Here is a 26652-nt window from a genome sequence, read left to right as displayed (position 1 = left end):
GCAACCAGGCTGCTCTGTTTTCTTTTTGACTCCTAAGAACTACTTATATACTAACATTATCTTTTTGTCACTTATGCTGTATGTTTTCTCCCATTTTTAATTTATTTGTTTTTAATAATTTTGTTTGTTTGTTTGTTTGTTTTTGCGGTACGCGGGCCTCTCACTGTTGCAGCCTCTCCTGCTGCGGAGCACAGGCTCCGGATGCGCAGGCCCAGTGGCCATGGCCCACGGGTCCAGCCGCTCCACGGCATGTAGGATCTTCTCGGACCGGGGCACGAACCCGCGTCCCCTGCATTGGCAGGCGGACTCTCAACCACTGTGCCACCAGGAAAGCCCTAATTTATTTTTTATAATCTATTTTTATTTAATAAATGGTTCAGAGTTAACCATTAACTGAAAGTAGAGGATTTTTCTCTTTACTCAGCCAGAGCTGACGACAGCTATTTGTTTTAGCATTAGTTCACAGAAAGCTCTTAGTAAATCTTTAAACTGCTTTAAAGTTCATTCTAAAAATAGTTATTTCCTCAAGGATCATGAAAGGATGGACAGACCCACATTCATCCTTAGTTTAAAGGATCACTGGATCATGGTTAAAGCAGTGACAAAGGATAAAAGAGGCTGTACATGAGGACTGATCAGATTTTAGAAACAGCATGAGGCTAGAGTTAAAGGGCTCAAGACCCCTATTCTGTCTCCATGGTCCTGGGACATTACTAAGTTACAATTGGGCACATTCTACCTTCCTCACAGGGTACTTTGAGGACTAAATTAGAGGATGTAGGCTATATTTTTTAAAGATATAAATTGTTATATAGACATTTAATACTTAAAACAGTACTGAAATAGGAAGGGAAGAAATAGGAACCCTTCAGTTTTCTAGTCAGAAAAGTTTAAACATAAAAAATGGCTCATCAAACACATGCAACCAGGAACAGAATCTAACTCCAGGAAAACATGCAATTAAATGATATTATTTTCTATGACAAGGCTTCAATCCGAAGGTCTTCTAGCAACGTTAGACAGATTTGACACATCACACTAAGCCTGCAAGGGACACATGAGAAATAAGAAACGTACCGGAAGTGCTGAAGTGTTCCTGGCCATCAGAGGAGTTCTGGTCTGTTTCTCTTACATAAAACATAAGCTGGGTTGGTTTCAAAGACTTGAAGCCTGGTTTCTGGAGGTTTTCTAAGTAGGCACTTAATCTCTTAAGAGAATTTTCATTGACTTCCTGGAAAAAAATATTAAGAGGCATTTATACACAAACTAGAACAAGGAAACATCAGAAATTATATCCCGGCCTTTTAAACACATTATTGAGTGTATTTAAGAATTTAGTATTAAAAAATGGTGGGATTTCATAGCTCCTCAGTACAGGATAAAATTGGATCCACACCTCACAACATGTAACTCCATAGGGATGAGATGTAAAAAAAATGTGGCCACATAAGTACTAGAAGAAAACATGGCTGAGCTTCTTTATAACTTAGACGTGAAAAAAGCCTAACTATGACTGAATATCCCAGGTAATGAATAATTGATAAATTCAATTACATAAACAAATTTAAAAACTTAATATAGCACAGGGAACTATATTCAATATCCTGTGATGAACCATAATGGAAAAGAATATAAATACATATATATGTATAACAATCACTGTGCTGTACAGCAGAAATTAACACATTGTAAATCAACTATACTTCCATTAAAAACTTAAGAACACATAAAAAACCACACACACACACACACACACACACACACACACAGACACACACACTAAGCAGTCTACAGATAAAAACCGAGTAGAAGAAAATATGTGCAAGTTCTTTCTTTTCTTTTTCTTTTTCGGCCACCCTGTGCATTTTGTGGGATCTTACTTCCCCGACCAGGGATTGAACCCAGGCCCACCGCAGTGAAAGCACCAAGTCCTAAGCACTGGACCACCAGGGAATTCCTCAATTTGCAAGTTATTTCATAGCAAAGAGCTAATTTCTCTATACATAAAGGGCTCTTAAAATGCCCTTTCAGAGATTGGTTGAATTATGGTATCTTCATTCAATGGAGTGCTACACAGCCAAAAGGAAAAAAAAGGGAAAGAATATGACACAGACGGTATTTAGGAATGTACACAGAGTGATCTCTAGGATGTATTGTTAAGTGAAAAAAGAAATGTCTTTTAGTGAGGGAAGAGCTCCAAGAAATGGCATAAATAATAACTGTGCTTCTTATCCCTATAGGTCTCTTTTCAGAAACACAGTGTGATCTGAAATTAGGAACAGTTTGTTTTTGTTTGTTGAATTTATTACAATATACCACTCTCAGCTATACTGTGTTGGGGGTTTGATGATTCACTAGAAGGATTTACAGAACTCAGAAAAGCTGTTATACTCACAGTTACAGTTTATAACAGCAAAAGGATACAGATTAACATCAGCAAAGGGAAAAGGCATGTAAGGTGGAGTACCGTAGGGACCAAGTGCAAGGTTCCAGTTGTTCTCTCCCAGGGGAGTTGTACAGACAGTGCTTAAGCCCCCAGCAAGGATGTGTGACAACACATGAGAAGTGCTGCCAACCAAGGAAGCTCATCCAAGCCTTGGGGGCCAGGGCTTTTACTGGGGCACTACATGCCCACATGACTGACCATAGCTATTCAGTCTCCAGCCTCCCCAGAGGGCCTCAGACATGAGAAAACAGGCATTCACCATAAAATACATTGTTAGCATAAACTATCTGGTGTGGCCCAAGGCCCCGGCATACAAAAGCATTCTTATCAGGCAAGGATATCCCAGGGGCTCAGAGCTCATCTCCCAGGAGGCAGTGAAGGGCCAGTACTGAAGCCAGGCATTTCTTTGCAACAAAGCAACCCAAGCCTGCTGAGTTCACCTTTTATAGCACACAGAAGTTTTAGCAAAAAAAAGGGGGGCTTCCCTGGTGGCGCAGTGGTTGAGAGTCCACCTGCTGATGCAGGGGACACGGGTTCGTGCCCCGGTCCGGGAAGATCCCACATGCTGCGGAGCGGCTGGGCCCGTGAGCCATGGCCGCTGAGCCTGCGCGTCCGGAGCCTGTGCTCCGCAACGGGAGAGGCTGCCAACAGTGAGAGGCCCGCGTACCACAAAAAAAAAAAAAAAAAAAAAAGGTACACTGGTAGAGGAGGGAAACCAGTCACCTAGTACTAAGCTTAATTTTTCCTCACACGTTGGATTTAAAAACTTTAAATTATTAAACATTAAATTAAACTGTATTAATTTATGACATCCCCAATAATTTGTATTAAATTATTACATCTCCAAGGTAGTATTTCTCTGTTGATTCAATTTACTAATTACTTAAAAAGGATCTGACTTCGAATAGCCTATATATATATATATCAACTATCATAAACAGAATATTTTCCTAAAGCAAAGAAGCAAAACTGATTTATTTTCCATGGCAAGTAGAAAAAAGCAATACAGGGAATTCCCTGGTGGTCCAGTGGTTAGGACTCCTTGCTTAGTTGGGGAACTAAGATAGTGCAAGCCACAAGGCATGCCCCCCCACCCCCAAAAAAGGGGGAAAAGCAACACAATAATGTTCTAATTTTCAAGAGTTTTAAATTCCTTTTCATGTTCAACCAGGTGTCAGTGTTAAGGAAGATAAAAGGAACCAATGAAATTATTCCATAGCATCTGGCTTTGCAATATATTATCTAACATTAAAAAATAGTGGCCTTCCTAACTAAGTTCATCATGAGTTTGTATTCCTTGAGCAGACATTAACTGATGATACAGGGAAGTGGGCCAGCAGCATGCAACATAAGGAAAAACTATTTGGGCACTGAAAAACTCTCCTTGCACCAACCTTAAAAAAAAGGACTGATCAGGGTATCAGAGCCCTTAAATTTTCCTTCAAACCCTCAATTTTACCTTCAAACCTGGTACAGAAAATGATTACTAATACTCTAAGGAGTTTACATGATATCTTTATTGCCTGCATAAAACATGACAGCTTTCATTAAAATAAAACAATAGTTTGTTTCAATTTTCAGTATCTATAGTTCAAAGCACTGATTATTCTACCATGACAAAACAACCCCAATTTATAGAACTCTCTGTATTATACTGTAGCAAAGGTAAATAAACTAAACAGAAACAAAGACTAAACGTTAAAAGGTAAAAAAGTAATTGTTTACCCTTTCCCTGGGGTGCTGTCCAAAGAAATCTGGATGTACAGCAAAATAGAATGGCCTCAAGGCATTGACTGCTTCACCTCCTGATAAAGCTCTCGAGCAGAGAAACCAGTATGGAAATATCTTTCCTGGACATAACCTTTTTAAAAGATATGGATTTATTATTCACCAGAGCACTGACATGGACACAAATGCCCCATGTATAAAGTGACAGCAGCATTAAGATTCTTGTGTGTGGAAGACACCATAGAAATAAGACAGAAACCAAAGGGTAAAATCTTGTGGGTGTTCTGAAATCTACAAAAGTTTTGAAAGCAGTGAGTGCCACATGAGTTCTTTTCTTTTTCTTTTTTTAAAATTTATTCTTGACTTTTTTTTGGCTGCATTGGGTCTTAGTTGTGGCACGCGGGATCTTTCGTTGTGGTGCACAGGCTCCAGAGTACACAGGCTCAGTAGTTGCAGCGCGCGGGCCCTAGAGCGCAAGTGGGCTTCAGTAGTTGCGGCGCACGGGCTCAGTGGTTGCGGCATGCGGGCTTAGTTGCCCCGTGGCATGTGGGATCTTCCCGGACCAGGGATTGAACCCGTGTCCCCTGCATTGGCAGGTGGATTCTTAACCACTCCGCCACCAGGGAAGTCCCAAGACATTCCTTTTAACAATGACTATTTACTGAGATATTCATGTACATAATAGTTAATTAAAAGTATTAATTATTGCCAAATATGTTTTAGAAATCTAAAACTTCACATGTCATTTTTATGGAACAGATCCAATTTTATTTTGGTTATATACTTTGAGCCAAATAAACACTTTATTTATCTCTTTTGAGTTGGCTACCAAGAAGCCAGAATGAAATTTGATGTTTGAATAATTGTCTCATCAGTTCTATTTTTTTAACAAATGATCTTTCTCTAGAGGGTATCTGGTCTCCATTTTGATTACCCTATATATGACTATTACTGTGCCAATTAAATTTTACTGAACTCCTTAAATCCTTTCTTGAAGTAGATAGGGTTTAGACTATCTACTATTTACTACATAAATAGCAAATACAATAGTCAAATGACCTTACTGTACAATTTAAATGTAATGTGGTTTTCTATATGACGGCAATAGACTTGAGGGCAACATGGTAATAAGAACTGTGCTAAAGACAAACTTTATCTTTTTTTCCTCTTAAACTTTTCACACTGAACTATTTTGAAAGATGGTATTCTTTTCACCTTCTACTCTGAATGGACTCTTGGGAGAATGGACCTGGATGTTCAAATGAATTTTGTTTCTTTTTTAATCCCTGCCCTCCACTATATTATCCACAAAATAGTTAGAATTTGATAAATTATAATAAATTGAAATTAGCTAAACACCTAACAGATTCCACACCCCTCCACCCCCACAAATACTAATAACAAATGGAACCACAAAGCTTACCTCCTCACGGGTCTCAGGTGGCAAAACATTTCTGAATATATATGTAGGTCAACTTCCAGGCATCCATTAATCACTTAAAAAGTTAAGCAGATACCAGTAATGAACAAGTGGAATTTGAAATTAAAAACACATTACCATTTACATAAGCACCCCCCAAAACGAAATACTTAGTTATAAATCTGACAAAATGTGTACAAGATCTATATGAGGAAAACTGTAAAATTCTGATGAAAGAAATCAAAGAAGAATTAAATAAATGGAGAGATATTCCATGTTCATGGATAGGAAGACTTGATATTGTCAAGATGTCAGTTCTTTCCCACTTGATCTACAGATTCAATGCAATCCCAATCAAAATCTCAGTAAGTTATTTTATGGAAATCAACAAACTCATTCTAAAGTTTATATGTAGAGGCAAAAGACTCAGAATAGCCAACTCAATACCGAAGAATAAAGTTGGAGGACTGACACTACTGGACTTCAAGACTTACTGTAAAGTTACAGTAATCAAGACAGTGTGGTACTGGTGAAAGAACAGACAAATAGATCAATGGGACAGAATAGAGAGCCCAGAAATAGACCTACAAAAATATAGCCAACTTATCTTTGACAAAGGAGCAAAGGCAATACTATGGAGCAACAATAATCTTTTCAACAAATGGTACAGGAACAACTGGACATCTACATGCAAAAATATTAATCTAGTCACAGACCTTACACCCTTCACAAAAGTTAACTCAAAATGGATCAAAGACCTAAATGTAAAACAAAAATACTATAAAATTCCTAGAAGAGTACCTAGGAGAAAACCTAGATGACCTAAGATATGTCAGTGACTTTTTAGATACAACACCAGACACATGATCCACGAAGGAAAATAACTGATATGCTGAATTTCATTAAAATTAAAAATTTTGCTCTGCAAAAGACAATGTAGAGAGAACAAGAGGACAAGCCACAGACTGGGAGAAAATATTTGTAAAAGATACACATATCTGACAAAGGACTGTTATCCAAAATGCACAAAAAACATTTAAAACTCAACAATAAGAAAATGGACAACCTGATTTAAAAAATGGGCCAAACACCTGAACAGACACCTCCTGCAAGAAGATATACAGATGGTAAATAAGCATATGAAAATACGCTCCACATCATAGGTCACCAGGGAAATGCAAATTAAAACTATGAGATACTGCAACACACCTATTATAATGGCCAAATCCAAAACACTGACAACACCAAATGCTGGTGAGGATGTGGAGCAACAGGAACTCTCGTTCATTGCTAGTGGGAATGCAAAATGATACAGCCACTTTGGAAGACAGTTTGGGGCTTTCTTACAAAACTAAACATACTCTTACCATATGATCCAGCAACTACCCTCTTTAGTATTTACCCAAATGAATTGAAAACTTGTCTACACACAAACCTGCACACGGATGTTTATTGTGGCTTTATTCTTAATTGCCAAAACTTGGAAGCAACCAAGATATCCTTCAGTAGGTGAGTGGATAAACTGTAGTACATCCGGCCAATTGAATATTATTCATTGCCAAAAAGAAATGAGCTATCAAGCCATGAAGAGACATTGAGGAAATTTAAATGTATATTACTCAGCAAAAGAAGCCAATCTGGAGAGATTATATACTGTATGATTCCAGCTCTATGACATTCTGGAAAAGGCAAAACTATGGTGATAGTAAAAAGATCAGTGGTTACCAGGGGTTGGAGGAGAGGGAGGGATGAATAGGTGGAGCACAGAGGATTTTTAGCACAGTGAAACTACTCTGTATAATACTACTACAATAGTAGGTACATGTCATTATACATTTGTCCAAACCCATGGAATGTACAACACCAAGAGTGAACCTTAATGTAAACTATGGACTTCGGGCAAGAATGAAGCGTCGATTTAAGTTCATTGATTGTAACAAATGTACAACTCAGGTGTGGGAGGCTGTGTGTGGGGAGGGGGTATGTGGGAACTCTTGTACTTTGGTCAGTTTTGCTGTGAACCTAAAACTGCTCCAAAAAATAAAGCTTATTTTTTTAAAAGGTTAAGCAGATAAAAGGGGGAACATGATTTGAATCACATGGACTTTTCCAATAATTTGGAGCTTCAGCAAGAATTTCAACTATACTATAGTCTCCATGTCAACTGACCAAGTGATTTTAAAAATTCTATGAGCAACCTGTCTTGAAAGGCCATATTATTCACACGATAATCACCAGGTAAAAAATCCTTTCTTCCCCCCGCTTATGAAGCTCTGAGCCTGTGGAAGAGTGTATTTGAGCCACCACCACGTGGCTCAAGTCCTATTCTGTCAAACCTTTTTTTTTTTTTTGCGGTACGCGGGCCTCTCACTGTTGTGGCCTCTCCTGTTGCGGAGCACAGGCTCCGGACGCGCAGGCTCAGCGGCCATGGCTCACGGGCCCAGCCGCTCCGCGGCATGTGGGATCCTCCCGGGCCGGGGCATGAACCCGTGTCCCCTGCATCGGCAAGGGCTGACTCTCAACCACTGCGCCACCAGGGAAGCCCCTGTCAAATCTTAAGAATTAAAAAGTTTAAAAATTTTTTTCATAATGCAGTTAATATATCTGAACCAAGGTAATGAAGCAAAACTGCCATTAACAGGATAATAGGTGTATTTAAAAGACAAATCAAGAATTACCTATTTAAAAAGTGCATTTGCAAACAACAGTGGGTGCTTCCATTTATTTTCTGGTTGACTGATGTGGCAAGACCCTCTTGGATACAGAATGTGTTTATAGGTATTCATTTAAATGTTTAAAAACGTGATTTTTATTTAACCATTCACCTTGCTATTTTGTTTAAGACAAATACGGATACCAGAAATACTCCTACCACTTGGAAAATTTCTGAGATTAAATGGAGATACAATGAGGAAGAAAGAACCATTTTGACTAAAGTTTCAGCGCTGCCCATGACCGACTGAATTCTCACTAAACGTCATTATGAAGTAACTGAACAATCTCGACTTAGTTAAGATAGAACAGGTACAAGCCTCCAAGCTTGCAAAGAAGAGACCAGAAGAATATACATATCCAATCCAGCACTGGCTCTCTTTAGGTGGTAGGATAGGAAGCCCTTTACTTTTTTTTATTTCCTAGTTTATTTACAGTGAGCACGCGAAGTATGCTCTTAAAAAAAAAAATCAGTGCTTTTAGCATACAAAATTAAACAATGAAAAGGAATAGAGCAGGAATACGTGTTGTTCATTCAGTATTTAAGACAGGCCCCTGGCCCTGGGAAATCTGTCCAGTGACAGCCCTGGACTGTGATCCCAATCTAGCACAAGAAGAAAACAGCCCCTCACATTCACACACAATGACATTTCATTTTTAATATTAGTAAGAAAATTTATGCCACTTAACTGCAAAGATACTAATAAATGAGCTAAAACTTGGGTCAGAAATGAGGAATAATACTCGAGGGGCATATGATCAACCAAGAATATGAATGGGCAATAGATGAAAATAATATGCAGCCAAGTTCTAACCATCATCCTTTTCAGCATCAAATGATGCTATAAGAAGCCTTGAAAAGTCAGAAGTACTGAACAATGGAAAGCACTTAGGCCTACCATTGCAACAATGATGTAACCTGTTTTAATGGTCTGTTGCAGCAGTATCTTAGAAGTTCATGAAATCACAATGTCTCCATCTGATGTGCAATGTAGGTGATCCAAGTCATACTCTACTCTCCATTTCCAAAGCAAGACATCAAAACAAATAAGACAGTGAAAAGGAATTGTCATGATCACTGATTTGAAATAGAAGTTAAAGCACACTAAAAAGACAATAAAATTTTTGGAAGTTGATTTAGAAAAGACTGGCTGTCTCCAATTTGATTCACGAAGAATTTGAGAGGCAGGCAGCCAAGTTACACTGTTTAGAAATGTACACATCTAAACATCTATAAATAAGAATTGTTAGGATGGATTTCCCTGGCAGTCCAGTGGTTAGGACTCGGTGCTTCCACTGCAGAGGGCGCGGGTTCCATCCCTGGTTGGGGAACTAAGATACTACAAGCCATGTGGCCAGGCCACAAAAAAAAAGTTGTTAGGAAAAGCTGATTTAGCCAAGAAAGAAACTTACAGGATTCGTCTTAAGAGTTACTTCAGAATTAGTCTCCAAAGAGTCACTCACAGCAAAGCTGCAAAAATTAGGGACTGTATCCTCAGTGACTTTCAAACATGGAGCATAAAGTATGTCATGCAGAGAATTATGGAGCATGTTTTAGAAGTGATTCTGTCAAAAATAAAGCAAAAAAAAAAAGTTTCTGTATTTAAAAGTCCGGGTCTTCAGTTGCCCAGAAAATTAATTCATTCATTGTTCACTCTGTAGTCATAGGGTATAATTAAACTTAGTATTGAGCAATGACTAAAAAAGGACATTAATACTTGGAAGTGTGACAAGAGATTCTCCCAATGAAAATAAAATGTTCTCAAATACAAGTCTGAACATTAAATCATGGTTTCTAGATTTAGAAAGAACTTAAAAAAAAATTAGGCTACTATAGGTTAAAAGTTAGGTATTTTCTGCCTGCTTTTTTTTTTTTGGTGAGTTGGCTATTTCCTAAAAAGGTTCACACTGCAGTAAAGAGAATTCGAATCTAGACTTGTGCTGCCTAATAAGGGAGCCCCTAGCACATGTAGCTACTGTAAACTGAGACGTGTTTTAAGTGTAAAGTACCCATTGGATTTTAAAGATTTAGTATGAAGAAAATGCAAAGTATCCCATTAATAATTTTTAATCCTGATTAGATGTTGAAATGATAATTTATTAATTTCACTTGTTTCTTTTTGCTTTTTTAAAAGCAAAACACGACCTGATCTTTTGTGATTTACTACCAGAAAAATTTAAATTTTTGTGGCTCATATTGTATTTCTATTGGACGGCGCTGATCTAGGCCAATTCAAGGCAAATTTAAGTGAACATGACACTGTCAGGGAAAGCTCAGTAATTGTGGCGCACAGCCTGTTGCTCCGCAGCATGTGGGACCTTCCCGGACCAGGGCTCGAACCCATGTCCCCTGCATTGGCTGGCGGATTCTTAACTACTGCGCCACCAGGTAAGTCCTGTGCTGTTTAAAGTGAGGCATTAAATCTTCTAGGCAGTTTCAGATCAAACTGGGTAGAAAGAGATATCTAAATTGGTGGAAAAGCCAAATTATGGGTAGTCTAAGAAGTTTTGTTTAAATTACATTCGATAGAAACCACGTTTGCCACACAGAGGTCCTAGTAACTTATTTGAACAGAGTTAATATTTTCAGGCTACTCTCATTTAAACTGTGACTTTCCTTAGTAACTATCTTGTAAGGTTTTAAAAAGTAGTTTGTTCTATCAAGGAGAGATAAAAGCAGGCAACATTTCACTGCTCTTCGGTTTAACACTTCTTAGGGAAGGGAAAAAGCAGGAAGCCCTTTAGATAAGTTAATAAATTGCAGCAAAGCAAAGTATCAAGGCTTTTAAAGCTTCCTTTTGTAAATCTTTTGCTATGAGATTTGAATCATAACCATATCCTAGGATAAGTCAAAGACTTCGGGGAAATATGATAGTCGGAAACAAAACCTAAATCGTCTCACGTTTCTCATTTCAAAACAAGTTAAAACAGATACTATGCGGGTACTCCGATCCCGGCACTGCCTGGGTTCAAAAGTTAGCACGTCGAGCTAAGGCAACTCTGATCGCTGTCCACCCGCTTCTGCCCCGAGCAGCCTGAAAGCACAAATGGAGCCCCTCCTGTCCTGCTCCTTACAGTTCTGGCAAGGGTCCGCCGCGAGGGCTCCCTCCTACCTGCTCCACCTCCCACCAGGTACCAGGAGGAAGGACGGTCGAACCTCTCGCAGGGCTCTGCAGGAGTGCGCTGGGCCAGGCAGGAGCGCATGCGCACCGGGGCGCCAGCCCGGCCAACAAGCGCGCGCCGCCGGGCCGGCGCTCCCGCCCGCTCTCGCCCTACCTGACGACAGGCTCTGACAGGCTCCTACCCGCGGTGCTCTCTGAGTCCCCACCCTAGAAATCTCAGCTGGGCGCGTACTGCTCCACCCGTCCGTCAGCGCCTGCCGCGGAGGCTTGCTGGAGAGGAGTCCGGGCTCTGGGCCGGGCCGCAGGACGCGTTCTCATTGGCTGAAGCGTGCCAGGTCTTCCTCTCTGGGGCGCCTGCGCACAGCCCCAGGACGCGGCTTAAAACCCTAGCGGTTCTCAGCCCCACCCTGACGTCAGCAACTAGGTGACCGCCCACCTTCTCGCAGCGTGGAAGCTCCTGTTCCTCCGTCTTCTTACAGTCCGGCCCGGAGCGGGCTCCGCGCACTCAGCTGAAAGCTTTAGGAGGCGCGAATGAGCGCTAAGGGATAGGATGGACTAGGCGGGAGCGAGTCGGAAAATGACTGGGCGGCAGGTGGCCGGGCCTGGACCGAGGGTTGGTGGGGAGGGCAAGGAAAGAAGGGCGACCGAGCGTGCGCATGCGCCGGCCCCGCTTTCCGCGCCAGCCCAGCTTTCCTCCCCGGCCCGGGGAGGCCCAGCCCCCGGCGCCTGGGAGGGGAGGAGGCTGGCTCGGCGGATCAGTCCGCAGAGCGTTCGGCTCTGAAGCCTTAGGACGACTGTCGCTTGAGACTTCCAGATTTTAAAGGTCTTACTGAGTATAGCCTTTGGCTTTCTTTACATAAATATAGCTAATTAAAACTATTTTCTCCGGTTTGCATTTTCCTTTTGACTTTGGCCCTTAAGGAATTCTCCACTATCAGCTTGGGGTTTTTACTGTTAGCTGTATTTCGCTTCTATGACTTTGGTTATTTCCATAAACTGCCACAGATGGAGTAAGACAAATAAAATAACCGCTCCTTTCCTACCTTTTAGCACCGTTGACCGAGGTGGGGGGAAAAAAAACCCCAAAACCAAAAAATACCCGCAGAATACCAAAAAAACAAAACCAACCAACCAACCAACCAACCTCCCTTTGTTCCAGCCCTAAGGGTTCTTGACTTATCATTCATTAGAAACCATCTGGTCAATTTGTGGTCCGTTCCATCCAATCCCATTTTTCCTAAAAGCTTAATTTATCATCTTTCGCATCTTCATCCTTTCAAATACATCCTTGCCACCAGCATAAAGTTATAATTGCCCACTTATCCGTTCTTCACTTGTCTTCAAAGGCACTTCAAACTGATGGTGGTAATCTCCGAACCCAATTTATTTCTTAGGTGCTGAATTTCAGTAATGGCAGTTAGTCACCCAATTTGTTCATACTAGAGAACTGGGCCTCTTTCTTGATGTCTACTTATGCCTTACTTCCCATATCCCATTCACGAGAGTATTCATTCCACATTTTATCATAGTAAGGCATTCTGCTAAGTGCTAGGTTTTAACTTTTTTATTCTTGTGAGGTTATAGACATTCCAGTGATGCTGCCATTACCATATTTTGGGAACTCCTTTAAGAAATACTTTCAGCCCCCCTAGTCACCACCTACTCTTTTATTACTCCCCTTACTCAGACATTTTCTCTAAATGATTTAAATTATGGTTTAAAGTATCAAATCTAAAGTGTCAAATTAAGGATTGAGGATGACCACCTTGGAGAATGACTGCTACAGATTCTGCAGATGGCTTCAGAAAAGGAGCTTAAACTTCCTAAGGCGGCTTGAAAGGTACAAGTCTTGTTTGGATAGGTTCTGGTATATTTGTTTAAAATACTGATTTCTTTAGTCATACCTAATGTAATGTACATAAATTACAAATTTTCAAGATACACATACTATTTTAAGATACACTAAAGGAAAACTTTAGAGAATAATTTAAAATTTCTGGTATAACTCAGAAGGTACTCTGGAATTTTAGTGTTTTGAGTCATTTTCCAGTATTATTTTACTATTCTATATTACAAATATACAATAGGCTTTAGAGACTGGGCTGAGTGCTCACCAAATCTACTTCATAACCCTAAAGGTTGTTCTGAAAGCTCCAGACACCTGCTTGAATATTTTCCCCTTCATGTCTCCCTCTTATTAAATGCTGCACAATACTCAGTTTTTGATTTTTCATTGTTTGGATTTCAGAATAAATTGGGATTCACCATACTTAGATTTACCTAAATTAAAGAGACGTCAAAAAGTAATTTGAAAAATCATTTGCAGTATGGGTAAAACTGTTATAAATTGCATACCTCAAACAAAATTTTTAGTGTTTGAAAACTACTGACGTACTATAAATCAATAAAGAGCAAAAGCTGAGTATAGTGAAAACTGTCTTTATTTTTATTGCCTTTTATTTTCAACAATGATTACTTGAACTTAAAAAAAAAAGCCTTTAATAACTAATGGTTACTGAAAAGCCAAACCTTTCCAGCCCACTTCATATTCTCTTTCAACCATTTCAGGGCAGAATAATGTTCCAAACTATAAACCTGTTCCTTATTAACATTGACGGTCATGTGCTTAATGAAGAGCTTTGGATCTGATATACGAGCAGCCATAATTAATCTTTCCACTGCAGCTTGATATTCATCCTTGCTCCAAGATTTGTTTTCTTCACATCTACAAAGTGAACACCTCACAAAGTCAGAAACTCTAAAAAGAAGCTATATAGTTTCTTCAAAAGATAGTAATTTACATTTATTGGTTCTAAGCTATGACAGTCTTTTTACTATATTCTTACAGTGGCTTTCAAACTTGTTTGACCATGACACACAGTAATAGACATTTTATATTGTGACCCAATATATACCTGCATACATAAAAACTGAAAAGTTTCACAAAACAAGACTTACCCTTATGACCCTATTTTCTATTGTTTCATTTTTTAAAATAAAATGGTTGCAACCCCCTAAATTGATTTCACTACACAAATGGGCCACAACCCACAGTTTGGAAACACTGATCTAGAACACAACTAATAACCTCTCTCTTTGTATTTTCAAATTAATAACTGTATAATTATTCATTATAATGCATAAAAAATATTAAATTTAATCGAGTTTGGAGTTACTAACATTCATGTGTTTTACCTTGATATGGCTATTTTAAATTATAAGCATATACTTAATTTGTAGCTCACATATGGTAACAGAAATTGTAGCTGTATGCCTTTATACTAAATTTTTATAGTGTAATATTATAGTATATTATATGGTATATATATACTATAATATAGTATATTATATAGTATATATATACTATAATATAGTATTATAGTATATTATAGTATACTATAATATTTATAGTATATTCATATCTGAATAAATTTCTACTAAGTTATTTTCAGTCCTGATTTAAGGTACTTCACTAAAGTGATGGAATTTTAAAATAACTTTTCTAACAGTCACCAAATTTCATAAAACTCATACCTTATGGCTATTTCTCCTATGGGATAGGGCGTAAGAAGTATATAAAATAGAGATGTAGCTGTTATTAGGCATCACTTTTTCTCTGTGTTCACTGCATCCTGCTCTGGGCACCTATAAGGCTCAGCAGCAAGGCCCGAGTATGAGCCTACCTGTGTTAGCACAACAGTGTGGTCCACAGAGTGGTGGGAGTAAGGACTTCCACTTTGAACAGGAATCAGTGATCATAGAGAGCAAAGATTGGTCAGGCCGCTTCTAGTACATTCTAGCTTAGGATTGGTGCCTGAAATCTGGTAGACTGGGCATACACTAACTATATGCAGTTTTTGAAAGTCTTAAGATGAATAAAAACTCTCTCAGAGGTTAATGTAACAAAGCAGGGCTTGGTATGATAACAGTAATGGAGAAAACAATATTGGTTAGGACAAAATAGAAGATCCAGGCATGTCACTAGTTATGTGCTGGCATCACAAATACCCCAAAAATTCAATAATGAATACACAGACTGCATATGTGGGGAATGGAAAGTTATGAGAAAACCAAACCCTCATTAAGATGATGGAGAGCCCAAATGCCTCATGCAACTGTAGTGCATAGTTGTAAACAGAAGGCCCTCAGGAAAATTAACAAAATTAATAAATTTTGTTAATTTTTTAAACCCACTAAAATTAACAAAAAAGCTAATTTTAGTGGGTTTTAAAAAAAAAGGTGGACCTAAAATAAATTCTCCTCCCCTTAAGTGTAGGCTGGATTGAATGACTTGTTTATCTCCAATAAATAGAGCAGAAATGATGCACAACTTTGGACACTAGATTGTTAGATATCAATTTTCATGGTCCCTTGCATTTCTGGAAGTTCTGAGAGCAGAGACACTGATTACCCCTTGTTCCAGATTTCAAGGATGTTTAATATAGTGGACAACCTTGAAAGACAAAGATAGTTTCTCCTTCAGGAACAAAAGACAGGTTTGCTTACAGCCTTACAAGGTGGAGGTAGCGTTTCCATCTGAAGAGCAAAGGGGCAGGTATGTTTATTACCCATTATAAATGATTAGGGTTCCTAAGTTCAGGATTCCTCTCATGTAATGGAACCCACTGCATGTGCAGGTATCCATCTGGGCCCAAGTGTGGGACTTGGGAGCAAGAGGAAGAGATACAAATATGCAGATAATCATGCTGCTTGCTGTGCCACGAGTAATAAAGTCCTGTCTCCAACCCAGGAGGTCTTGTGTCTTATGCCAGGATCCGTGAAACTATGGCAGGCTGACTTACAGCCTGCAAATGGGGTGGAATCTCAGAGCCTTCACAGCTCTTGATGTAGGGTCACAAAAGGCACTGTAGCTTCCTCCTTGCGTTCTCTCTCCTGGATCACTCACGCTGAGAGAAGTTAGCTGTTGTGTCATGAAGACACTTAAGGATCCTATGGAGGGGCCCATGTGGTGAGGAGCTGAGGCTTCCTGCCAACAGGCATGAGTGAGCCAGCTGGGAAACAGATCCTCCGGCTGCAGTGAAGCCATCAAGTAGGCGACTGCAGGTCCTGACCACATCCTGAGTCCAATGACATGAGAGACCCCGAGCCACAACCATCTGGCTAAGCTACTCTAAAATTCCTGACCCACAGAAACTAAGAAAATACTTGCTATTTTAAGCCACTAAGCTTTGGGATAACTTATACACTGTAATAGATAACTAACAGAATATTCAGTCTGAGGATCTGGTTTCTAACACCAGTAAACAGAAGCAAAATTCTTGTTAAGAAACGCCAAAACAGGAGTCCCATGAGATCCTTATATTACAAGTTTCCTAGATAAAGCTGACAAGAAATTGGAGTGGTGTAAAACTAAATTCTGGGATTTTGAACAAAATCACCTGAAGGGATGCCACTCTGGTCCAACAGCTACATTATAATATTTATGCATTTATAACAACATTTTAAAATATTGAAACTAGGCTGATGGCTTTATTTTGAACAGGATTCTTGACTGAACCTAATAAATTATCATATGTTTCCCTTTTAGACCTGGTTCTTAGATCTTTTGTGTTGACCAGAAAGATAACTTTTAGGTACCTAACTAAAAACCACCAGTACACGAGAAATGTCCACACCTAAAAAAGACCCATCTCGGGCTTCCCTGGTGGCGCAGTGGTTGAGAGTCCGCCTGCCGATGCAGGGCACACGGGTTCGTGCCCCGGTCCGGGAGGATCCCACATGCTGTGGAGCGTCTGGGCCCGTGAGCCATGGCCGCTGAGCCTGCGCGTCCAGAGCCTGTGCTCCGCAATGGGAGAAGCCACAACAGTGAGAGGCCCGCGTACCACACACACACAAAAAAAAGACCCATCTCTTTGAACACCTAAACAAGATCTTTGAAGTTGTCAAAATGTTTACTGAAAGGTACTAACTTGTTTGGATTTAAACCTCAAATAGGTCAAATCCTTTCTCAATATAAATGCTACCAAAGTTTGCCAATACACACATGCACAAGTATATAAATATATAAATATGCAGTATATAAATATATAACTGTTTATATATATATGTTTATATATATACAAATAAATGAAACATTTACATCCTAGGGCAAGTGTAGGGAGCCATGATCTGCTTTCAGGATGCAGTCAGAGAAGTTATTTCAACCAACCTTTTTAAAACTATCTGCAGCATCTGTGTAGAAGGTCCAGGACTCTGAATACTACTAGCATTAGATACCATGAAGACTTCAATAGCTAAAAGCATTTCAATCTCAGACATATATGAAGGAATCAGTAGAAGTTTTCGGTATAAATTTCCCTCCAATGGTGGGTAGCAACCCAATGAAAGAGCACCTGAAAGTCAAGTAACAGATTAAACTTTACTAAAACCCCAATAGGTGAAAACCTAGACTTCCAAAATATCCACAGGTGATAATTACTTTTGTTTCAGAATAATTCTTCACATTAGAAGCAGATTTATTGCATAAATTATATGGTAGTGAGATTATCCTAGTACAATTGAGATCATTCTTTGTAAAATGGTTTTGAAACATTAACCATGAAGTGAGAAATTAAAAAGAAAACAAACCCTGAAAAAGAACTTTTGAGTCTCATTGTAGCAAATGTCCATTTATTTTAAGCCATAGTCAACACAACCTAATTTCAGAATAACTAAAAAACCAGAATAGCTACTTGGGTTTTGTTTTAATGGGATCTGGGTCTAACAGCAACTACATATAGTTATTATATATATATATTATTATATATAATTATATATATAACTACCTATCTTGAATTATGAATCCAAAATGTAGAAAGAAAATAGAAATTATAATTTGAAGATTTTACTTTCTATCACAGTTTTATAGTATTTTTTAGTATACTTATTTATAGTGCTGTTAAAGTTTGTGCAATAAATATTTGCTGTTCCTACAAATGTCTGGCATTGCGCTAAACACTAGATATAAAAATGAGTAAGATACTTTTCCATCATGTAGGTGCTCAGTGTGTTGTTCTCCAATTCATGTTCTAAAAATTTTGCTTTTCCAAAGAATAGATTCAACTTTTAAACTGTTTAGGTTCTTATTACAAGTGATATACAGGGAAATCCCCTATACATCAGTCCAGGACATCCAAATTGTGTATAGGCAATATTATATTGTTGTCTTTTACTGAAACCAATTTAAATCTGTGTGTAAAATTTGTTTAAAATGTTTTATTAAGTTAAATATCTTCAATAAATCTTTCTAATATGGATAATGATGACTAATCTTTGAGGACCTACTATATGCCAGGTACCTGAGCTAAACACATAGGTTTTATCTAATTTTAACCTGACAGTTTACTACCTTTGCAATTAGGTACAACAACTCCCATATTATAGATGGGGGGCTTTGGGTAAGTGCCCTGGCCTTCAGACTCCAGATTTTGGAATCTTAACCACTAGGAAGTCCCACCTTCCTAGATCACTGCCAGGACCAACAAACTATTGACTCATTAACATTCCTAAATATTGGTAGGTATAATTTACATGCATACCTGTTTTACTTCTGAGCAGAAGAGGAAAACAAAAGCCAACAAACTAAGTAGAAATTTACTAATATTATCTTTTCCCCTAAAATCAAACATGAAAAGAAAAATACTCCTATTTGGTTTTAGCGGGGGAAAGTAAGGAAAAGATTTACTAATAACATCTTCCCTTCCCGACTTTTCAGTTCTGACAGAAAAGCCGTATTTTTAGGACTAAGTAGCACATCAGGAGCATCAGGAAGGCAATTCTGCTGTCCCTGGATAATTTCCTTCTGATTAGTTAGGGAACACAAGCAAAGCCATCAAGAAAGTAAAAGATAACTCCTGGAATAGAAAAAAAACTGAATTCATATATCTGACATGGGACTTGTATGTAGAGTGCATATGAATAGTATGTATTTATATGTACCCCCACACATACTTAACACACTCAACAAGAAAAAACAAGAGGGCTTCCCTGGTGGCGCAGTGGTTGGGAGTCTGCCTGCCGGTGCGGGGGACATGGGTTCGTGCCCCGGTCTGGGAAGATCCCACATGCCGCGGAGTAGCTGGGCCTGCGGGCCATGGCCGCTGGGCCTGCGTGTCCGGAGCCTGTGCTCCGCAACGGGAGAGGCCGCAGCGGTGGGAGGCCCGCGTACCACAAAAAAAAAAGAAAAACACCTCAATTTAAAAAAGTACAAAGAAAAAAATGGGCAAAGGATTGAATAGACATTTCTCTACAAAGATATACAAATGGCTAATAAGCATGTGAAAAGATGCTCAACATCATTAGTCATTAGGAAGATGCAAATCAAAACCTCAGTGAAGTATCACTTTATATCCACCAGGAAGGCTAAAATAAAAAACTCAGTGAGGATGTGAAGAAACTAGAAATTCCATACATGGCTGATGGGAATATAAATGTAAAACAGATAGCTTCTTTGGAAAGCAGTTTGGCAATTCCTCAAAATGCTAGACATAGATTTACCATACGAGCCACCAATTCTGCTCCAAAGAGAAATGAAAACCATACACCCACACAAAAACTTGCATGTGAATGTTCACAGCAGTGTTACTTATAATAGTCAGAAAGTGCAAGCAAAGCAAATGTCCATTAATTGATGGATAGACAAATTCCATACAATGGAATATTATTCAGTAATTAGAAAAGAAATAATGATATAGGCTAACGATATGGATCTTGAAAACACTGAAACCTTGAGAACATTATGTTAAGTACAAGAAGCAGTCACAAAAAAGTACAAATTGAATGATTCCATTTATGTGAAATGCCCAGAACAGGCAAATCCATAGAGACAGATTAATTGTTGCCTAGGACTGGGTCGGGTGGGAAACATACATGGAATGGGGAGTGAATATAAATGTGTTCAGTGTTTCTTTTTCTAGAGGTGTTGAAGATGTTCTAAAATTAGATTGTGGTGCACAACTCTGTGAATAAAATAAAAATAAATGCACTGTAGGGACTTCCTTGGTGGTCCAGTGGTTAAGAATCCACCTGTCAATGCAGGGGACACGGGTTTGAGCCCTGGTCTGGGAAGATCCCACATGCCGCGGAGCAACTAAGCCCGTGTGCCACAACTACTGAGCCTGTGCTCTAGAGCCCATGAGCCGCAACTACTGAGCCCGTGTGCCACAACTACTGAAGCCTGCATGTCTAGAGCCTGTGCTCCGCAACAAGAGAAGCCACCACAATGAGAAGCCCACGCACCTCAACCAAGAGTAGCCCCCAGTCGCTGCAACAAGAGAAAGCCCGTGTGCAGCAATGAAGACACAGCACAACCAAAAATAAACAAACAAATAAAAATGCACTGTACACTTCACATGTGTAAATTTTATGGTATGTGAAATTATCTCAATAAAGCTGTAAAAAATATTAAAGAAAAAAGCAAAACAAAGGCACTGGCACTACAGCCTTAACAGTGCCTTGATGAAAAATTAACTGTAAGCTCAGAATCAAATATGTACTACTAGATGTGATTATAAGGCACTGAAAGGCTTTCCTAGCATGTGTTAAATAACCTGTGTGTGAAGATAGATCCAAAGAGAGTTCCACTGATATTTTAAATGTCAACACTGTCAGGAAATGAGATGTTCTGAAGACTGATCAGTGACTATAAATGACTCACTTCATTTTATAACTCAGGTACATTAAAAACAAAACAAAACAAAAATACTCTTTACCCTATAACCTCACTTGCATAAGTCCCGGAAGTTTCACTACATATGAAATTAAGCATAGATGTGTTAAGCTAATAAGAAAGGTACTGAATTGTACTCAGGCATTAAATGCTTTAACACATCACTTAAAAAAGTCTTTAAAACTAAATTATTACCAGGGTTGAAAGAATTTGGGGGAATGGGGAGTGGCTCAATGCATATGGGGTTTCTTTTCGGCCTGATGAAAATGTTCTAAAATTGATTGTGGTGATGGTTGCACAACTCTTTAAATACACTAAAACCATTGAATTGTACATGTTTAAATGGGTGAACTGTGTGGCATTTGAATTATATCTCAATAAAGCTGTCAATTGAAAATTTTTTAAATGATTAAGTTTAGCTGTTTTAATACAAAATTTTATTTTCAACTAAAAAACAGAAAGATTCATAGAAATCTCATTTATATGTTTCCAAGTTAACACGTTATTCCTGCGGCATATAAATGCCTTCTGATGGCATTTTTCCCAAATTGCACAATTATTTGAAAAAAATACCTCATTAACATCAATTCTAAAAACTAAAATCAAGAAGTTATAGCAAATAGTACATATATACTTTGTGGTGTGATTTCTAGCAGTCTGCAGGAAAATAGTATAAGGAGTTGAAACATAACCACAAAATTGAAATGAGGTGTTATGAACAAATAATTGCACCTTGTCTCTAAATTTCTGATCATCCTTTTATAAAAATTCCGCTTTCAAAACTTTTTATTGTAACCTACAATAAGAAATACATTTTACATAATGCCCTAGCACACATATAAGAATACATGTAACTGAAATGAAAATCTGATCAAATAATATGTTATCTTACTACCTGTAATGCACACTAATAGTTTCTTTCCCATTTCACTGGGGAAAAAAAGTTACCACTTGCTAAACTGATCACAGCTGGGAACATGAAAAACACTTCCAAGTTCAGAGAGGTTTTTGTTGGTGTAGGATGGCTGGGATGTTTGACACATTTGGCACAGTGGTGACACAGAGTAGGTACTCAAATGTTTGTCATATAGTTGATGGTGGTAGAAATGGAAATTTAAGACAAATTACTGCATGAAGGCAGAAAAGAATGCCTTTCTAGATCTAGATTCTACACAGAATTGTTTTCTAATTAAAATACTTGCAAGGAGATTGGGACTAGAGAAAGTATTCGTTTTCTAGGCTTACTCGTTAGAGAGGAACAGTTGTAAACATTACTAGGAGCCATGTGAAAAACTGTTATATATCATGTTGCATTGTAATGACGCCCTCTGTACTTCCCATGTGCCTGTTATAACATATTCTAACCAAAAAGATCAGGGATATACCAGGGATAAATATGTATTCCTTAAGCTTCATTCTACCAAGTGGTTTACTCCTATATATTTATAAAATATGCCAAACTGGTACAAATTCTGTCATTTATTTCCTTTTCATATCCTCCCGTGGACATGCCAATACAGAAAGAAATAAAAATATAGCAATTAGAAATGAGAAATAACAGGCTTCAAAAGAGCACAAATCTACGTAGACCACTATTTTTAAATGTGTATCAACTGCTCTTTTTACATATTTAATGCCCCACCATGAATATTATACATAGATTTCAGGTTAGAAAACCAAATTCAAAACCAATATATCAAAATTTAAAATTTTAAAATGTAACTTACTTTTGTAGTGGGCTCTGGCTTTGAGCCATAAACAACTTCTTCCTAAAGAAGTAATTAATCTTCTAAGAAAGGGAAAATCAATAGGGATGCTCTTTGAAATCATGAATTCTGCTACGGAGGATGATATACCAAGACTGTTGCTTTCTATACAGGCATCTAGAAGTTTATTAAAAAGAAGGCTATACTGTGAGACCTCCACAGTTTCTGAAAAGAAAAAAATCATTGATATAGTGAAACTGATCTATCTTCTCTCAAACTTCTCTCTTACTCCTTTCCCCTCTACTCTCCTTGGCCCCTTCCTACCTGCTCTAAGAGTCAGAGTCACCAAAAGGCAATCAGCTTACATACTAAGTTAACAAAGAAACAAAAAATTCAACAAAAGCAATATGGCTCATTCACTTTGTATTGGAGAATGTGAAAGGAATATGATTTCAGAGGCTACATTAACACCTCTGTCCATGGTCCTCAAGTGTCACTGCATCTGCACGGTTCTGTGTGCATTCTCTCTACAGTGCAGACCTCAGACTTGTTTTTCCCATGACTAAAAATAAATCATCCACTCATAAATATTCACTCTCAAATTAAAAAAAAACCCCAAACCTCCTTTCTTGGGTATGTCTACTCCTTTCTGCTTTTCACTTAGAAGAAAGTGAAGTCACCTTGGATACTTCCAACTCTTTTATCCCCTATATTCAGTCAGGTGGGTCTATGACCTAGACTCTAGGTCTTTATCACTTTAGGACTTTTTAGTGGTCTAGGCCTTATCAGGAAATTTATCTCCTTACCTTTAGTCTCTTTCTAAACATTACCACCAGAGGAACTTTCCTAAAACACCAACTCCATTATGTCACGCCCTGGCGCCGAAACTCTAGTAACCCCTTACTACACATAGAGAAGAAAATTCCTTTAGCCTGCCATTTGGGGTCTTCCAAAATCTGACACAACTATCTGTTTGATCTCACTATTATACTTTGTTTCATTATCATGATAATTGTATATCAAAAGCCAGTTCTACAGCAGCCATTGTACCAGGGATACCACGATAAAGAAAACAATTGCCTTTAAGGAGCTAGATAAGAATGTTAATGACAATACAGTATCTCAGTGGAATACATGGGAAAATGGAGAGTCATAAAGCACTGAGGGGAGGCCTTCAAGTTTATGTTTTCATTAAACATTAACCCACTACTCTGAACCCATTGCCCAGCTCATTCCTGACCCAAAGCTTTTGCTGTTTCCCTTCATACAGACTCTCTCATATGACTTGCAAGCATTCAAGAGCACTGCCCGCCATTGCCCACACTGGCATTCTCTTTCTTTGAACCCATCATCTGCTTAATTTCCTCCATTTATTTCATGTTTTCCTATGTTCCAAGGTAATGGAAACTATGTTCTATGTTTGTTAAGTGATCAAAGAAAAGGTATTCTTTATTATGCCAATGCAAAAAATTATTTTAAGGTACAGTATAAAGCTTGCTGGGGGCACTTAACATTGATTGCTGATGACTTGACAGAGGTTAGAAAAGGAATGGTGAAATGCTCCTTGTAGGAACTGCTGACAAAAGATAAGCATCTCTGTTTTTTTTTCTTTTTCTTTTTTTAAACCATCAGGAAAGCATATTCAATTTGCAGAGAACACATTTCACAAAAAACATCATTAAAAATATATGCTGGGGGCCTCCCTGGTGGCGCAGTGGTTGAGAGTCTGCCTGCCGATGCAGGGGATACGGGTTCGTGCCCCGGTCCGGGAGGATCCCATACGCCGCGGAGCGGCTGGGCCCGTGAGCCATGGCCGCTGGGCCTGAGCATCCGGAGCCTGTGCTCTGCAACGGGAGAGGCCACAACAGTGAGAGGCCCGTGTACCGCAAAAAAAAAAAAAAAAAAAAAAAAAAAAATATATATATATATATATATATATATATATATGCTGGAATATAAAATTCAACCAAAACAGGTGGAGAACTGTTTCTTATTAAATACCAGATGGGCCAGAGATAATTAAGCTAGACTTTTTAAAAAACATACCTTGAGAATTTTGAAAACCTGGTAGATTTTGCAAAACTTCAAATGTCTGTCTGTAAAGACTCTTCGCTAAAATTTCATTTGCAATTGTACAGAGCAGATTATGCCGATTGAGCACATCCAGTCTATCACAAGGCCACAGTGGTGTATTGATGACCCACTCTGACTCTTACAAAAAGAAAAAGTACAAGTACTTTACACCATGAAAATTACATTTAACAGTATAATCACAACAAATGTTTTTAAGTATCTTTTGGAGAAAGTGGAAAAACTTAAATATGTGTACTCAGAAAGATAACCATAGCTCAAATTTATTAGAAACAACTTATATAGTGATGATCATCATCCTAAGAAGATGCAACTAATGACCATTTTGTTATTTTTACCTTTTTACTAATTCTTCATTTTTCTAAATGTACCAGTTGTTGATTCTGAAGTTAATGATTATTTTTATATGACAAAATGTTCAGATTATAATGAGTATACATTATAAGGTAAAATATTGTTTGTGTAGACAACTTAAACAATTTTACAGTAAAGAATAATTTAATTAGTTTTGGTATTCTTGGGGAGCAGCTTTCCCCCACAGTATCTGCCTATTTAAAAATTTTTAAATAAAATACTTGCTATGTACAGAGGAATATCTAACATATGGAAGTTACAAAAGCATAATAATAAAATAATAAAAAGAATCCTTAGGTACCCATCACACAGCTTAAAGAAAAGAGAATATTACCTATAATGCTGAAGTTCCTTAATTTCTGCCCTGATTTTCACATTGAGAAAAACAATAGGAGACTGTAGTATAGAACACGGAGGTGTTAACATGTTAGAAATGTCAGCATCTTACCATTTACCTAATTCCCTCAATCATTATACACATAATGAGACACATAATGAAACGCTGTCATGTAACATTCAAATCACGTTCCTGTGTTCTTTTTCAACAGGAGTAAGAGCAGGAGTCAATCCTTTTCTTTTGTGGCCTTTCCAGCGCAGTAAATACAGGAAGTATTAAAGAAAGATTTGATAATTCAAGCATACAATGCCAAAATAAAGACTTAAGCATCGAGTAGAAAACTTTAAAGTAGGAGCTTGTTTTTAAATTACTAGAGCTCACTTGACTGGTTGACTTGATTTATACTACCTACGAGGCAGTGTTTATTATAAATATTAGTGCTTTACAATCATTAACTCATTTAGACAGATACCTTCATTAATTTACTCCTAAATTGATTAGATCAATAATGAAGAGAAATATTAATATTAAAAAACAGACCAAGAATGTGAACTGGTAAGTCACAAAAGAATAAGTACAAATAGAAATAAAAAGAAAAATAGTTAAATTTTCTAATAAGCAATTAGATGCAAAACAAACCAGTGAATATCACTTTTATCCTGTCAAACTAACAAAGAAATAGGAAAAATAATAATGAATTTGGCAAGGGTGTTTCATAATACGCATCTTGCAATGCTGGCAAGATGACTATAATTAGTACAACACTTCTAAAGGCGTAGAGTACTCCTGTATTCTATTCACAGAGGTAACACCTGGAATGCAACGTTCGGAATAGCCAGATTAGGGTTTGCATAAACTGAAGTGCGCCCGTCTGTCTGGTAACTAAAAAACATAAAATTGGGCACTAACATCTGGACTGTTTATGTGCACCTGTGATCCCCAACAGGACAATGACTGTATAGACAATACCTATGCAATTGTTCTCTAAGGATTTTCTCACAAAGGGAGGCTTTCTAATAAACTCAAAATAACTTGCTGCAAATCTGAATGGCAACAAGGGCAAATTTGC

General features: G+C 38.1%; 2 protein-coding genes across 5 annotated transcripts in view; both read right to left on the bottom strand.

Moving 5' to 3' along the window:
* The window catches only part of TCAIM (T cell activation inhibitor, mitochondrial), a 37305-nt gene extending 25260 nt beyond the window's left edge, over positions 1–12045 (bottom strand). Inside the window, exons 1-4 of one of the 4 annotated variants that reach the window (XM_081245621.1) lie at positions 11865–12045; positions 5598–5670; positions 4172–4307; positions 1078–1231 (exon numbers count right to left, since the gene is read on the bottom strand). In XM_081245621.1, the coding sequence (XP_081101747.1) occupies positions 1078–1231; positions 4172–4307; positions 5598–5626 (319 nt within the window). In that variant the 5' untranslated portion in view covers positions 5627–5670; positions 11865–12045. The other 3 variants (XM_081245623.1, XM_081245620.1, XM_081245622.1) reach the window with 3 other exon arrangements.
* Positions 12046–13933: 1888 nt separating this feature from the next.
* TOPAZ1 (testis and ovary specific TOPAZ 1) overlaps positions 13934–26652 on the bottom strand; it is a gene marked incomplete at both ends in the record, with an annotated part of 68564 nt that continues 55845 nt past the window's right edge. The window contains 4 exon segments of the mRNA XM_081246193.1: positions 13934–14153; positions 17598–17781; positions 22823–23026; positions 24848–25012. Coding sequence (XP_081102319.1) covers positions 13934–14153; positions 17598–17781; positions 22823–23026; positions 24848–25012 — 773 coding nt within the window.

This window comes from Mesoplodon bidens, assembly GCF_964165515.1.
Source record: "Mesoplodon bidens genome assembly, chromosome: 10".
Classification (NCBI taxonomy): domain Eukaryota; kingdom Metazoa; phylum Chordata; class Mammalia; order Artiodactyla; family Ziphiidae; genus Mesoplodon; species Mesoplodon bidens.
Note: the sequence above shows the minus strand (reverse complement) of the source record. Positions and strands in the feature narration are given on the sequence as shown.